Source organism: Abramis brama (assembly GCF_963993115.1).
Source record: "Abramis brama genome assembly, chromosome: 2".
Taxonomy (NCBI): Eukaryota; Metazoa; Chordata; class Actinopteri; order Cypriniformes; family Leuciscidae; genus Abramis; species Abramis brama.
In genome coordinates, this window is record NC_139964.1 from 1,839,863 (window position 1) to 1,853,452 (window position 13,590).

The following is a 13,590-nucleotide window of genomic DNA, read 5'->3' on the forward strand; positions in this document are numbered from 1 at the left end:
GATTTTCAGTCCGGATTTAGACCGTACCATAGTACCGAGACAGCTCTCATTAGAGTTATAAATGATCTGCTCTTATCATCCGATCATGGTTGTATCTCTCTATTAGTGTTACTGGATCTTAGTGCTGCATTTGACACTATCGACCAAAACATTCTTTTAAATAGACTAGAAAACTATGTTGGCATTAGTGGAAATGCACTAGCATGGTTTGAATCATACTTATCTGACCGTTATCAGTTTGTAGCAGTAAATGAAGAGATGTCTCATCGATCACAAGTTCAGTATGGCGTACCACAAGGCTCAGTACTAGGACCGCTGCTGTTCACTCTGTACATGCTACCCTCACACACACACACACACACACACACACACACACACTACCATTAGGAGATATCATTAGGAAGCATGGCATTAGCTTTCACTGTAATGCCGACGATACTCATGATGATATCTCTTCGCGCTCCGACGAAACTTACCTATTCAAGAAATTAACGGAATGCAGCTGATATAAACATTTGGATGACTAGCAATTTCCTACTATTTAATTCTGAAAAAACAGAGATTCTAATTATGGGACAAAAAACCTCTGCACGTAGTTACCTAGAATACTGTCTAACATTTTTGAAAGCCACGTTTCTAGCATCTGTAAAACCGTCTCCGTCCGTGTGTTGGGGTGTGAGTGTGTGTGTGAGCGCACCCTCTGCAGTGAAGAGTGTATGTGTGTGTGTGTGTGTGTGTGTGTGTGTGTGAGCGCACCCTCTGCAGTGAAGAGTGTGTGTGTGTGTGTGTGTGTGTGTGTGTGAGCGCACCCTCTGCAGTGAAGAGTGTGTGTGTGTGTGTGTGTGTGTGTGTGAGCGCACCCTCTGCAGTGAAGAGTGTGTGTGTGTGTGTGTGTGTGTGTGTGTGTGTGTGTGTGTGTGAGCGCACCCTCTGCAGTGAAGAGTGTGTGTGTGTGTGTGTGTGTGAGCGCACCCTCTGCAGTGAAGAGTGTGTGTTGGGGTGTGCGTCTCAGCTGCAGATGGACGGTGCAGGCGTTGACCATGATGTTGTCGGTGCTGTTGGAGTTGTGTGTGTTCTGCGAGCGCAGGATCCCGGGAGCGTAGTATCCCCTCATCAGCAGGTAGTTGGTGTGAGACGCTTGTGTGGGCTTGACCTCCGGCCTCCTCTTCCTCTCGTCCTCCTCCTCTTCCTCCTCCAGCGCTTTAGTGAGGCTGAAACACACACACACAGTCAGCTGTGAGAGTGTTGAGGCCCGTTCACACCAGGGACGATAACTATCACTAAAGTTTTAATGATCTCTCTAACTCTAAGAGAATAGCAGAGTCCACGACGCAACTATAACAATAACGACAGATTAGCGATATCGTTGGAGTCACTATCAGAGTGATGTTTTCCAGCTGATGAACGATAGAAACATTGACGGCCAATCAGAATCCATCCTGCTTCCTGCATCCAGATGATGAAACTTGTAAACAGTTTTATAAGTTATACAGATGATAAAACGCTTATAATAAACAATTTCATGCACTGGTCTGGATGCTAATACAGTTATCATTACAGTTATCATTATAACTATGATTAGTTATGGTTACAGTTATGGTGTGCTGGTGTTGAACGGGTCATTAGTGTGTGTATCTGTGAGTGTATCTGAGCACCTCTTGACCACCTCGTTGTCCACCAGCGAACTGTCCACCACCACGATCTGCTGCGGGATACTGAGGTCCAGGCTCAGCAGGCCCAGGGTCATGAGGGTCAGGCAGCAGGCGCTGGCGCCCCCTGGAGCGTCCATGGGGAACTGCAGCATGTCCTGCGTGTGGGCCTCGTGCTCCTCGGCTCCCGGGCCCTCGGGGTCCTTCTGGAAGTGGAAGCTGTTGGGTCTGTCACTGCGGTCGCCCTCGTATAAACCCGTCATCAGATCGAACGCCTCGTTAAAGGTGAGGCTCGGGAAACGCCACGTGAAGAACCTGCAGCACACGGGCCGACCGTAACTGGAGAGCATCAATGAGGAATACGAGCACAGTAACAGCCCTCATCCTTCCCTCGGCTCATCCTGACCCAGACATGCGTTTATTTTAAATTGAGTGTTCATCGGAGGGGTCCAAGACCACATGGCTTTTGTCGCACTTGAACACACTTGTCAGCACTGTAGTAGTGCTGGGACAGCTGGTAGGACATGGGTGTGTGTGTGTGTGTGTGTGTGTGACCTGTAGTAGTGCTGGGACAGCTGGTAGGACATGGGTGTGTGTGTGTGTGTGTGTGTGTGTGTGTGTGTGTGACCTGTAGTAGTGCTGGGACAGCTGGTAGGACATGGGCAGGTGTGTGTGTGTGTGTGTGTGTGTGTGTGTGTGTGTGTGTGTGTGTGTGTGTGTGACCTGTAGTAGTGCTGGGACAGCTGGTAGGACATGGGTGTGTGTGTGTGTGTGTGTGTGACCTGTAGTAGTGCTGGGACAGCTAGTAGGACATGGGTGGGTGTGTGTGTGTGTGTGTGTGTGTGACCTGTAGTAGTGCTGGGACAGCTGGTAGGACATGGGTGTGTGGGTGTGTGTGTGTGTGTGTGTGTGTGTGTGTGTGTGTGTGTGTGTGTGTGTGTGTGTGTGTGACCTGTAGTAGTGCTGGGACAGCTGGTAGGACATGGGTGTGTGTGTGTGTGTGTGTGACCTGTAGTAGTGCTGGGACAGCTGGTAGGACATGGGTGGGTGTGTGTGTGTGTGTGACCTGTAGTAGTGCTGGGACAGCTGGTAGGACATGGGTGTGTGTGTGTGTGTGTGTGACCTGTAGTAGTGCTGGGACAGCTGGTAGGACATGGGCAGGTGTGTGTGTGTGTGTGTGTGTGTGTGAGACCTGTAGTAGTGCTGGGACAGCTGGTAGGACATGGGCAGGAAGGGCAGCGAGTGGCACTTCTTCAGGTGGGCTTTGGTGATGGGCCGCCGCCGGTTCACTAGCGCCCGGTTACGACACGTCTGGAAGGCCTGGGACAAAACCTCCTCGCTGTAGCGCGTGTACAGACAGAACGTCTAGAACACACACACACGATCACTGACACGTCACTCATACATGAACACAGTATAAAAACCTGTGTGCACATGTGTGTGTGTGTGTGTGTGTGTGTGTACCTGGAAGGGTCTGTAGTTCTTCATCTGAGCGTTGGTGAGCACTAGCGTGCTCTGAATTAAATTAAACAGCACCAGAACATCAATGTCCTCCTTCCTGAAACACACAGTCATTACAGTCCAACATCCAAACAGTTCAAAACTCCACTGACGAAAACATCAAACAATGTTTAAACAGAAACTGATGTGTTTTCACTCTCCTGGAACTTTCTTGCATTACTTTGCATTTTTATTAATATTAATAATGGCAATAAGAACAGTGTTTAATGAATAGTTTCTTCCAGAGCTCAAAGCACTTGATAAGCAAAACGTAAATAAAAACAGGATTTAAACATAAAATTGTAGACGTTATACACACAAATAGACGTTATTACACACACACCTCTTCAAGATGTCTATAGTGCGCTCAAGTGATTCGTCAATTGTGTACACCTTAAACCTGAGGAAACACACACACACACACACACAAGACTGAAAGACTCATCTGCAGAGAATACAATTCAGTGCTCTAATTGTTAACTAAAACTATAAGAATAAAGTAATTGAAATAAAAAATATCTATAAAAAATAGGAAATAAAAAATATATATAAATATTTTAAAAAGAAATAAAAAAAAACATGATGAAAATTAGAAATGTTGCATTGCAACTAACTGATTTATGCAACAAAAATAAAGCTGTATAGAAGCATACATTAAAGAGCCTAAAAATGATAAAAGCACTAACAACATTACTCAATTAAAATGAAAACTCAAATATAAAAATAAAAGCTAATTTAGAATAGGAATAAAAACTGTAATACTAAAAGAACATGGATGTGTGTGTACTTGTGAAAGAGTTCATCTCGCGTGTCTGGTATGATGACATCACTGGAGCCATAGCTGGAGCTGAACTTTGACCTCAGAAAGCGTACAAACTCCTTATACTCCTCAGCACACACCTGTAACACACACACACACACACACACACACACACACACACGATAAGATCCGATTCATGGAGTCACAATCCAATTCTAAGGTAAATATAGATATTTTTACTGAGAAGCGAAATGACTGATATTAATGATATTAAAGGTTTTCTGACAAATGTGTCAAAATGAACTGAGTTTGTGCTTAAAACAAAAACAAATATCAAAGGAGTCAGAAAAATACTCTTTATTCAAACGGAAAACACGATTATTTTTCTGACCACCATTGCAGTTTTACAGTGTAGAAACTGAAGATTTCTGAGACCCATTTTTCCAAAAAATCTACAAACTAGTTCAGATTAATACGGGTAAAACACTTTTCACAAGTATCCGTTTTTGTGGACATTTAAATACTCGGTGAAAGGTTTCGTTTGGCAGCAAGAAGTAAACGACATTAAAAATAGTAAAAAAGTAAACGCAGAATTGATTGAGAATCATTGAAGAATGGAGTCTCACCTTCACATCGTTGTAGTCGTCAGTTCGGTTCAGGAATTTGGCCATCAGCTCTTTATCCTGATACATCTCAGCCAGACAAATCCTACAAAACAGCCATCAGATTTACACTGAGTTTCATTACTCTAAAGTCAGACGTGTGTCAGTCTGCAGTCATTATACAGAGCAGTGTGAGTGTGTTTGTACACACACCTGTAGTTCAGGCAGGTTTGCGGGTTCTTCATGATGTAGCGTGAGCGTCGGCTGACAGACAGAGATGTTTTATCCAGCGATAACTCAAACTCAGCATGCAGCACGTCACGAACCACTGTCCAGGGCACGAACGGCCTCTTCAGCTACACACACACACACACCACATAAATACACCCATGAGCTTCTAGTTTATTAACGCTGCTTGTGCGTGTGTGTTAATTTGATCAGGAATATGGTTTTATCATCTAGCTACTGGAGTGCCTCAGGGCTCAGTGCTGGGAACGCTTCTCTTCTCCATCTACATGTCATCCCTAGGATCTGTCATTCAGAAACATGGTTTATCCCATCACTGTTATCATCTAGCTACTGGAGTGCCTCAGGGCTCAGTGCTGGGACCGCTTCTCTTCTCCATCCACATGTCATCACTAGATCTGTCATATAGAAACAAGGCTTTTTCCCATCACTGCTATGCTGACAACACACAACTCTACCTCTCATTCCAGCCTGAGGATCTGACAGGAGCTGCTCGCATCTTGACCTGCCTAACAGACATTTCTTTCTGGATGAAAGACCATCACATTCAACTAAACCTTGTGAAGACAGAACTGCTCATGGTCTCGATCAACCCAACACTTCAGCACAACTTCTCTATTCATTTAGGTTCATCATCCATAGCTGGTTTCCACTGTCGGGCCAAAAGAGGGCGTGCTAGTGTGTGCCAGGGCCAGTCGCGTTTCCACTTTCATGTTGAGATAGTTAGTGTTTAATGATGTTGTCACAGAAAACAGGTAATCAACAAACATTACCGTAATCACCAAACATGTTCCGTCATGGTTTTTGTGTTAACGAACACTAGTGTGTGTGTGTGTGTGTGTGTGTGTGAGTGAGTGAGTGCACGGCTACCTTGCGGTTGAGGAAGTGGCTGGCGACACGGCACAGCATCAGCAGACTGTCCTCCATGTGTGTCCACGCCACTCTCTGCCTGGTCATCTGTAGAAGAGCACGCTGGTCCGTCTCGTCCTGGGCCTGACTCTGCCTGCTCGCTCGCACTGACACACACACACTTCCTGATGAGCTACATGACATCACCACCGTTTAATACATCAACGTTCTGTCAGCGCCAGTACCTTTCTTCTTCTTGCGTGCCGGTTTGCTGGCGTCCGTCTTGGGTCTCTTGCGTTTGAGGTTTCGTCCTCCACACACCTCCTGGTTTCTGCTGGCCGGCTGCGAGCTCAGACGCACCTCCTCCTCCAGGACAGCAGGGGGCGCCACCTTCGCCCCTGACCACCACACAGAGACTCATAATCAGATATAACACCATGGCTGCGTCTGAAATCGCCCCCTATACCCTTAAATAGGCCACTTTTTGAGGGGACAGCTATTTGGAGTGGTGTCCGAAACCGTAGTGGACACTCCTGAGTGCACTCATTCAATCCCACAATACACCGCAATAACGAGTGTGTATGCTCTCTGATGTAGGCTCAATGGCTAGAGAATACCCATAATGCACTGTGAGAGTCACGCGCTGAATGAACTTCCGCGTCTGACCAGAAGATGGCGCTGAATCATCCATCCATTTTCCAAACCGCTGGTCCAGTGTGGCTACAGCATTATCATACAGGTATAAATTCCTTTTTAATTGATAATTAGATCGTTTAATTACGGTTTATGTATGCTAGTTTCTATGACAGAGTTCAAGATAAATCTCTGCATTACTACTGGAGCTGCCAGTTTGCTTCATTTTAAATGATTATTAAGCAGTACAAACTATGGAAAAGGGCTTCCGGCGCACTCAGTGTCTGAATTCACTCACTTCAGTGGACTAAATTAGTGGACTAATGTAGAAAATAGTGAATGAGGGTATAGGGGGCGTTTTCGAACACAGCACAGCTTAGGCGTCTTAATGCTTTGATTGACCAATAGGGGCTTTCGCACCGGATAGTTCTAGGAACTCTGTTATAGGAACTCGTCACCAGGGTGGTTTCGCCAGAACTAGTGGTTCCCATAGGACCGTGTTCCTGGTTGCATTTTGACATGTTCATAGAGTTAGTTTCTGGAGTAAATATGTAGGCTATAATCAGTGTGTTTACACAGCCTTTTTAAAAATGGTGGGTGCTGGTGTTTTGCGTGCGTTCGACCAATCAGCAAACACTAACGTCACAGATAGTTCCTATAGTGCTCTGAAGCAGGAGCGAAATTAGTTCCTCCAAAAGGAGTTCCTAGAACTAAAATCATTCCTGCTGTGCGAACACGCCAAGAACCGGGAACTTCCACCAATAGATCTAGAAACTATGAAGAGGTTCCTCCGGTGCAAAAGCCCCTATTTACAGCACGGCAACAATTCTGAACATGTGTGTGTGTGTGTGTGTGTGTGTGTGAGAGTGTGTGTGTGTGTTACCGGTGAGCGTAGCCGGTTTGGGCGGAGGGTGTTTGGACAGCAGGTTCCTCAGTCTGACGGTATGATGCGTTCCTGAATCTTCAGTGCTCTGACAACATCACAAACACATTAACAAACAGCTCAACAGTGCTGACATCACACATGTGTGTGTGTGTGTGTGTGTATACCTGTCTGTTTTGGTTGATCAGGTGACTGGTCCACGTCCAGTTGCGTTTCAGGTGGCTGAAAAAGCATGAGTCCAGTCCGCCAGCGCCCTGCCCGTCGCCTGGGGTAACGCCATCATCCACCACGTCACAACTGCCCCTAGCAAAAGGAAACACAACGAACATGACATCAGCCAATCAGGTGACAGACTATCCAGCCTGAGCCAATCAGAACGGCTGACTCACTGTAGCGTGTATAGCAGCCTGGTGTTGTTCTCCATTGTCACGGTGACATCAGACTCCGCCCCCTCAGCATTACTGTCTCCAGGGCGCGGCCGGATTACACCTGAAACACACATTTGTGGTTACAGTACGGTTGTTCTATTCAGGTTGAGAGTTTGGTGCAGTAATGTTGTGGTAATGTTGCGGTTGTGTTGTATTTAGGTTGAGGGTTTGGCGCAGTAATGTTGTGGTTGTGTTGTGGTTGAGTTGTTTTTAGGCTGAGGGTTTGGCGCAGTAATGTTGTGGTTGTGTTGTGGTTGAGTTGTATTTAGGTTGAGGGTTTGGCGCAGTAATGTTGTGGTTGTGTTGTGGTTGAGTTGTATTTAGGTTGAGGGTTTGGCGCAGTAATGTTGTGGTTGTGTTGTGGTTGAGTTGTTTTTAGGCTGAGGGTTTGGCGCAGTAATGTTGTGGTTGTGTTGTGGTTGAGTTGTTTTTAGGCTGAGGGTTTGGCGCAGTAATGTTGTGGTTGTGTTGTGGTTGAGTTGTTTTTAGGCTGAGGGTTTGGCGCAGTAATGTTGTGGTTGTGTTGTGGTTGAGTTGTTTTTAGGCTGAGGGTTTGGCGCAGTAATGTTGTGGTTGTGTTGTGGTTGAGTTGTTTTTAGGCTGAGGGTTTGGTTCAGTAATGTTGTGGTTGTGTTGTGGTTGAGTTGTATTTAGGCTGAGGGTTTGGCGCAGTAATGTTGTGGTTGTGTTGTGGTTGAGTTGTTTTTAGGCTAAGGGTTTGGCGCAGTAATGTTGTGGTTGTGTTGTGGTTGAGTTGTTTTTAGGCTGAGGGTTTGGTTCAGTAATGTTGTGGTTGTGTTGTGGTTGAGTTGTTTTTAGGCTGAGGGTTTGGTTCAGTAATGTTGTGGTTGTGTTGTGGTTGAGTTGTTTTTAGGCTGAGGGTTTGGTTCAGTAATGTTGTGGTTGTGTTGTGGTTGAGTTGTTTTTAGGCTGAGGGTTTGGTTCAGTAATGTTGTGGTTGTGTTGTGGCTGAGTTGTTTTTAGGCTGAGGGTTTGGTTCAGTAATGTTGTGGTAATGTTGTGGCTGAGTTGTATTTAGGCTGAGGGTTTGGTTCAGTAATGTTGTGGTAATGTTGTGGCTGAGTTGTATTTAGGCTGAGGGTTTGGTTCAGTAATGTTGTGGTTGTGTTGTGGTTGAGTTGTTTTTAGGCTGAGGGTTTGGCGCAGTAATGTTGTGGTTGTGTTGTGGTTGAGTTGTTTTTAGGCTGAGGGTTTGGCGCAGTAATGTTGTGGTTGTGTTGTGGTTGAGTTGTTTTTAGGCTGAGGGTTTGGCGCAGTAATGTTGTGGTTGTGTTGTGGTTGAGTTGTTTTTAGGCTGAGGGTTTGGTTCAGTAATGTTGTGGTTGTGTTGTGGTTGAGTTGTATTTAGGCTGAGGGTTTGGCGCAGTAATGTTGTGGTTGTGTTGTGGTTGAGTTGTTTTTAGGCTGAGGGTTTGGCGCAGTAATGTTGTGGTTGTGTTGTGGTTGAGTTGTTTTTAGGCTGAGGGTTTGGTTCAGTAATGTTGTGGTTGTGTTGTGGTTGAGTTGTTTTTAGGCTGAGGGTTTGGTTCAGTAATGTTGTGGTTGTGTTGTGGTTGAGTTGTTTTTAGGCTGAGGGTTTGGTTCAGTAATGTTGTGGTTGTGTTGTGGTTGAGTTGTTTTTAGGCTGAGGGTTTGGTTCAGTAATGTTGTGGTTGTGTTGTGGCTGAGTTGTTTTTAGGCTGAGGGTTTGGTTCAGTAATGTTGTGGTAATGTTGTGGCTGAGTTGTATTTAGGCTGAGGGTTTGGTTCAGTAATGTTGTGGTAATGTTGTGGCTGAGTTGTATTTAGGCTGAGGGTTTGGTTCAGTAATGTTGTGGTTGTGTTGTGGCTGAGTTGTATTTAGGCTATTCCCAGCTTTTATAGCAGCTGAATGAACTCTGACTTCACACCCATGAGTGATACAGCACGTTGTGTGTCTGTACCTAGAGGTGTGTTGAGACACACACACAGCAGGTCGAACCAGTAGTTCTCCACGTCCGGAGCACTGCTGAACACGTAGTGTCTCCGCTCAAACGCACGCATCGTCTCGATGGCCCTGTTATAGTGCGGGTCACACACCGTCGTGTCCACGATTTTAGCCTTCGTCTTCAGGAAGACAAACACCTAATACAAACATGAATGTGTTATTGATATAATACACACAATAAACATTACCTATGAAGTGATCATGTGACTGTGGCCTCCTGCTCACCTGATCTTTATCCATGAACTTCTCCGTGGGCCCGAACTGCAGCAAACCCATGAAACACAACCTCTGGAGACTCTCGTGGAAACTGAAGATGTACTTCCTGTGTGGGGGACATCATCATCATCACAACACTTTAACCAGCATCTGACTGTGTGTGTGTGAGTGTGTGTGTATGTGTGTGTGTGTGTGAGTGTGTGTGTGTGTGTCTGTCTGTGTGTGAGTGTTTGTGTGTGTGTCTGTGTGTGTGTGTGTGTGTGTGTGTGTGTGTCTGTCTGTCTGTGTCTGTGTCTGTGTGTGTGTGTGTGTGTGTGTGTGTGTGTTTGTGTGTGTGTCTGTGTGTGTGTGTGTGTGTGTGTGTGTGTGTGTGTGTGTGTGTGTGTGTGTGTGTGTGTGTGGGTGTTTTTGCCTCCTGTGCAGCAGTTGTCTCTTTATATCAGCAGGGAGGAATCTGATCAGATAATGTTTCTTCACTGGATCATTCAGGTACTCCTCCAAACCTGCAACCTGAACACAACACAACATTACCGCACCAAATTATGATTCAAATTGCTATTCAAATTCTAAAGACATACATCATTATTGTACTGTAAAATAAAAACACTTATTTTGATGGAAAACGACAGGAAGCCCTAAAGCTTCTGATAGTCTTGATGTTGTTTTCAGGCTCTACTAGAGCAGGTTCCCTTTCGAGGCGCTAACTCCAACATTACAGCAGCGGGACGTATACAGGAACTCCTCCCTTCTCCACTTCTGCTGAAGTCTTGTGGGCTAACAACAGCTGGGGACAGCTGGCCAATTGAAGCGAAGCATGCAAAAACTGACAGGCTCGTGGGCAGTATAAAACGCATGGGCGTGACAATTACGTCAGAATCTCTTTCTTCACGCGGTCATCGTTGAAGCTGCACCTGAGGACTAGTTAACCTTTTCTTCCTCGCATCCGATGGCTAACCTTTGCAGGACTTGTGCGGGCTCCATCGACCCGCCCCACACCTACGAGTAAAACGAGTAAAAAAAGGCTCCGGTAAAAAGGAAGTAAGTCTGGTATCTCTCGGAGTCTGGAGGAGGACTCCGTTCTTCCACGACGTCCACGAGCACATGGTAAAATCGTGCGCACGTGTCTAAAGGGACGAGGCGGAAGACCAGGGCTCTGTCCAGTGCTGCTTCACACTCTCACACACACGACTGGTTTTGGCCATTTTTACTGTGTAAATCAATATTCATTCGATTCACATGACGTCACTGTAGCTTTGCGCCGCCATCTTTGCGACCGACGGTCTCAGTAATGCCTGCAATATGTTGTGCAGTTGCTGCAACAACAGCCGAAAGAGGAACCCCGAACTGTATTTTATTCTATACCAAAAGAAGAGAGAAGAGAGAATCATTTATTTAAAAAACTTGAAGTCTCATGTTGGTTTGTGGTTAATTATATTTCCATTATACTCTCAGTGGCCAACATTAGACAGATATCGACAGATAATGTTTTGTCTTCATTTTATTGTTGGATCTGTTTAAATGCACTTTATCATGGTAAGTTAGTAAGATTTGGGGTTGTTTTGAATATAACTGTCTGTCTGTCTGTTAGTTAATACCTACCTAAATCTAATAAATATTTTTCTGAAGTTCATAAAGATATTGTCTTCGTCACATGCGCTTTAACGTTAGATGTTATGTTGTGTAAGTAACGTTAGCTCTGCAGACGATGCATAATTTCAGCCTTGAAATGCATATTAAAGGACTAGTTCTTCCAAAAATGATCATTCTGCCATTCATTTACTCACCTTCATGTGCAAATCCTTAAGTTTACTTTCCGTGGAAGACAAAGGGACATTTTTGAATATGTAGCCTAATGGAGACTCTTCTTGTCGATGTAATGAAAGTGAATGGGTAACGTTAGCCTACTGGGGGCTGTCACGCAAAAAATTAAAAAAACATCACAAAAGTATCATAAAAGTGATCTAATACGACTCGTCCGTTATATTAATATTGTTATTTATTCATATGATAGCTTTATGTGACGAACAAACTGCAATTTAAGTCGTTATATTATAATCACTGAGCTACCTCTTGATAGCTTTTAATCACAGCCGAATCATTCAAAAAGATTCGACTCGAAAGATTCTTTCATTTCGATATTTGTGTGTATTAAACCTTCTTCTCTGTAATTGAACATCTGTTCTTTCGGACAGATATGGCAGTCTTTTATGATATTCGGCTGATGTCTCTGGCTGTGCTGATGGACGGTTTAGATAGATTCATTCATGCCAGCCGAACAGCTGCAGATTCAGAGATTCATTCATGACATCGCCTCGACTCTCATGAACGCGCGCCATGAAGCTCTATGACTTAAGTATTTCTATATCATGAAAGGCCAAATGGGGCAAGCCTGGGGCAGATAATAATGGACTAAAGAAAACTGGGGGTAACAAATAAGGATCGGAGCCTAAAATAGAAATTTTCTCCAGGTATCTCTGTCTCTCTCTCTCATTCAAATGGGCAGTTTGGGCGGCCATACCGGGCGAGTCGGTCGCAAATATGGCGGCGTTCTATTTGTAGTGACGTAGGTGGCATCTATGAATAAGCAGCGGCACAACAGCTCATACGCTCATTATCTCCAAATTATGACCAGAAATGGATAAATATTAAGTCTTCTGTTTAAAACAAATAAAGAACTGTAGGAGAATGGTTATTATGCACAGACAGCGGGAAACTCTGTATATTCGAGCAGTGAGTGCATGTCAAAATATATATTCAGATTTGAAGCTTGTGACACATAAACGACACATCAACCCGATCTCGTTTCACGTTCATGTATGTAAACATAGCCACTGACATAGAGAACAACTGGAGCTTTTTCATGCTCTAACACAGCGGTTTTCAATAGGTGAGGCGCGCCTCCCCTGGGGGGCGCCAAAGAGCCACAGGGGAGGCGCGACACGCGAAGAAAAAATATAACTGTATGCAGCTCTATTGATATCGGTAATTGTGTGTGCGAGTATTAGCTTTAAAATGCGTCGTTTCCTTGTCCCAAGTCAACAGAAGTCAGCATTAAGGGAGGATACGGAGCCCGGGAAGTACCTGTGTGAGTAAAAAAAAAACGATCCGTGGCGACGGTTTTGCAATCCATCCGCTCAGTTTATAAACAGTACTCACGAATTCTCAAACTGTTCCCTCGGTTTAACAAATTGTGCCCACGGGTTAATAAATCGTACCCATGAGTTTCTAATCCGCGCTCTCAGACTTGTTAACCGTGCCTTCAGTTTTTGCAATCTGTACCCACAAATTCATAAACCGTGCCCATGTAGTATTGCGTGACGAGTTCATAATGCGGTGAATTCCCGCTCCCATTTACTTCACAATCTCATTATAGAGAGACGCGCGTCGCGATCTGTGCACTGCCGCGTCTCGCGCTCGCCAGATTCAGTATCAGTGCACCTTATGAACCATGGCGTTAACTTGAACTGCATTTCTGTCAGTGCGTGACTACAGCTCGTTAATAAACTAATGCTCGTTTTTTTTTATTGATCCATTTCATACAGTCGTCTTCATTTGGCAAGTGCACTTGCACAAAAACATTTTTCATGTTCAACTGTTTTTTTGTGTGTGGATGATGCTGATAAAACAGCTTCGCCGACATGTGTGTGTGTTTGTTTGTTTCTTTTGTTTCTTTTGTAAAAGTTTCCTGGATATAACTTCCCTATTTAATGCACAATTTTCCTTACAAATTATATTATCAGCATTACAATGTGAGTAAATGTAGCCGTGTAAAATGTAAGGGATGTGCCACCCTTATAACAATGTGCATACGTTTAGATTGTAACATATTTAATAGCA

General features: G+C 44.6%; 1 protein-coding gene across 2 annotated transcripts in view; it reads right to left on the reverse strand.

Annotated features, from left to right (window-relative positions):
* Positions 1-13,590, reverse strand: part of gtf3c1 (general transcription factor IIIC subunit 1) — a 32,262-nt gene that overhangs the window by 3,695 nt on the left and 14,977 nt on the right. For both annotated transcript variants that reach the window (XM_084105881.1, XM_084105882.1), the window contains exons 17-32: positions 10,166-10,263; positions 9,763-9,859; positions 9,494-9,674; positions 7,512-7,611; positions 7,290-7,425; positions 7,123-7,210; positions 5,852-6,004; positions 5,628-5,773; positions 4,725-4,867; positions 4,536-4,617; positions 3,937-4,049; positions 3,493-3,549; positions 3,114-3,207; positions 2,842-3,014; positions 1,656-1,964; positions 973-1,211 (exon numbers count right to left, since the gene is read on the reverse strand). In XM_084105881.1, the coding sequence (XP_083962007.1) occupies positions 973-1,211; positions 1,656-1,964; positions 2,842-3,014; positions 3,114-3,207; positions 3,493-3,549; positions 3,937-4,049; positions 4,536-4,617; positions 4,725-4,867; positions 5,628-5,773; positions 5,852-6,004; positions 7,123-7,210; positions 7,290-7,425; positions 7,512-7,611; positions 9,494-9,674; positions 9,763-9,859; positions 10,166-10,263 (2,209 nt within the window). The remainder of the gene's footprint in view (positions 1-972; positions 1,212-1,655; positions 1,965-2,841; positions 3,015-3,113; positions 3,208-3,492; positions 3,550-3,936; positions 4,050-4,535; positions 4,618-4,724; positions 4,868-5,627; positions 5,774-5,851; positions 6,005-7,122; positions 7,211-7,289; positions 7,426-7,511; positions 7,612-9,493; positions 9,675-9,762; positions 9,860-10,165; positions 10,264-13,590) is intronic.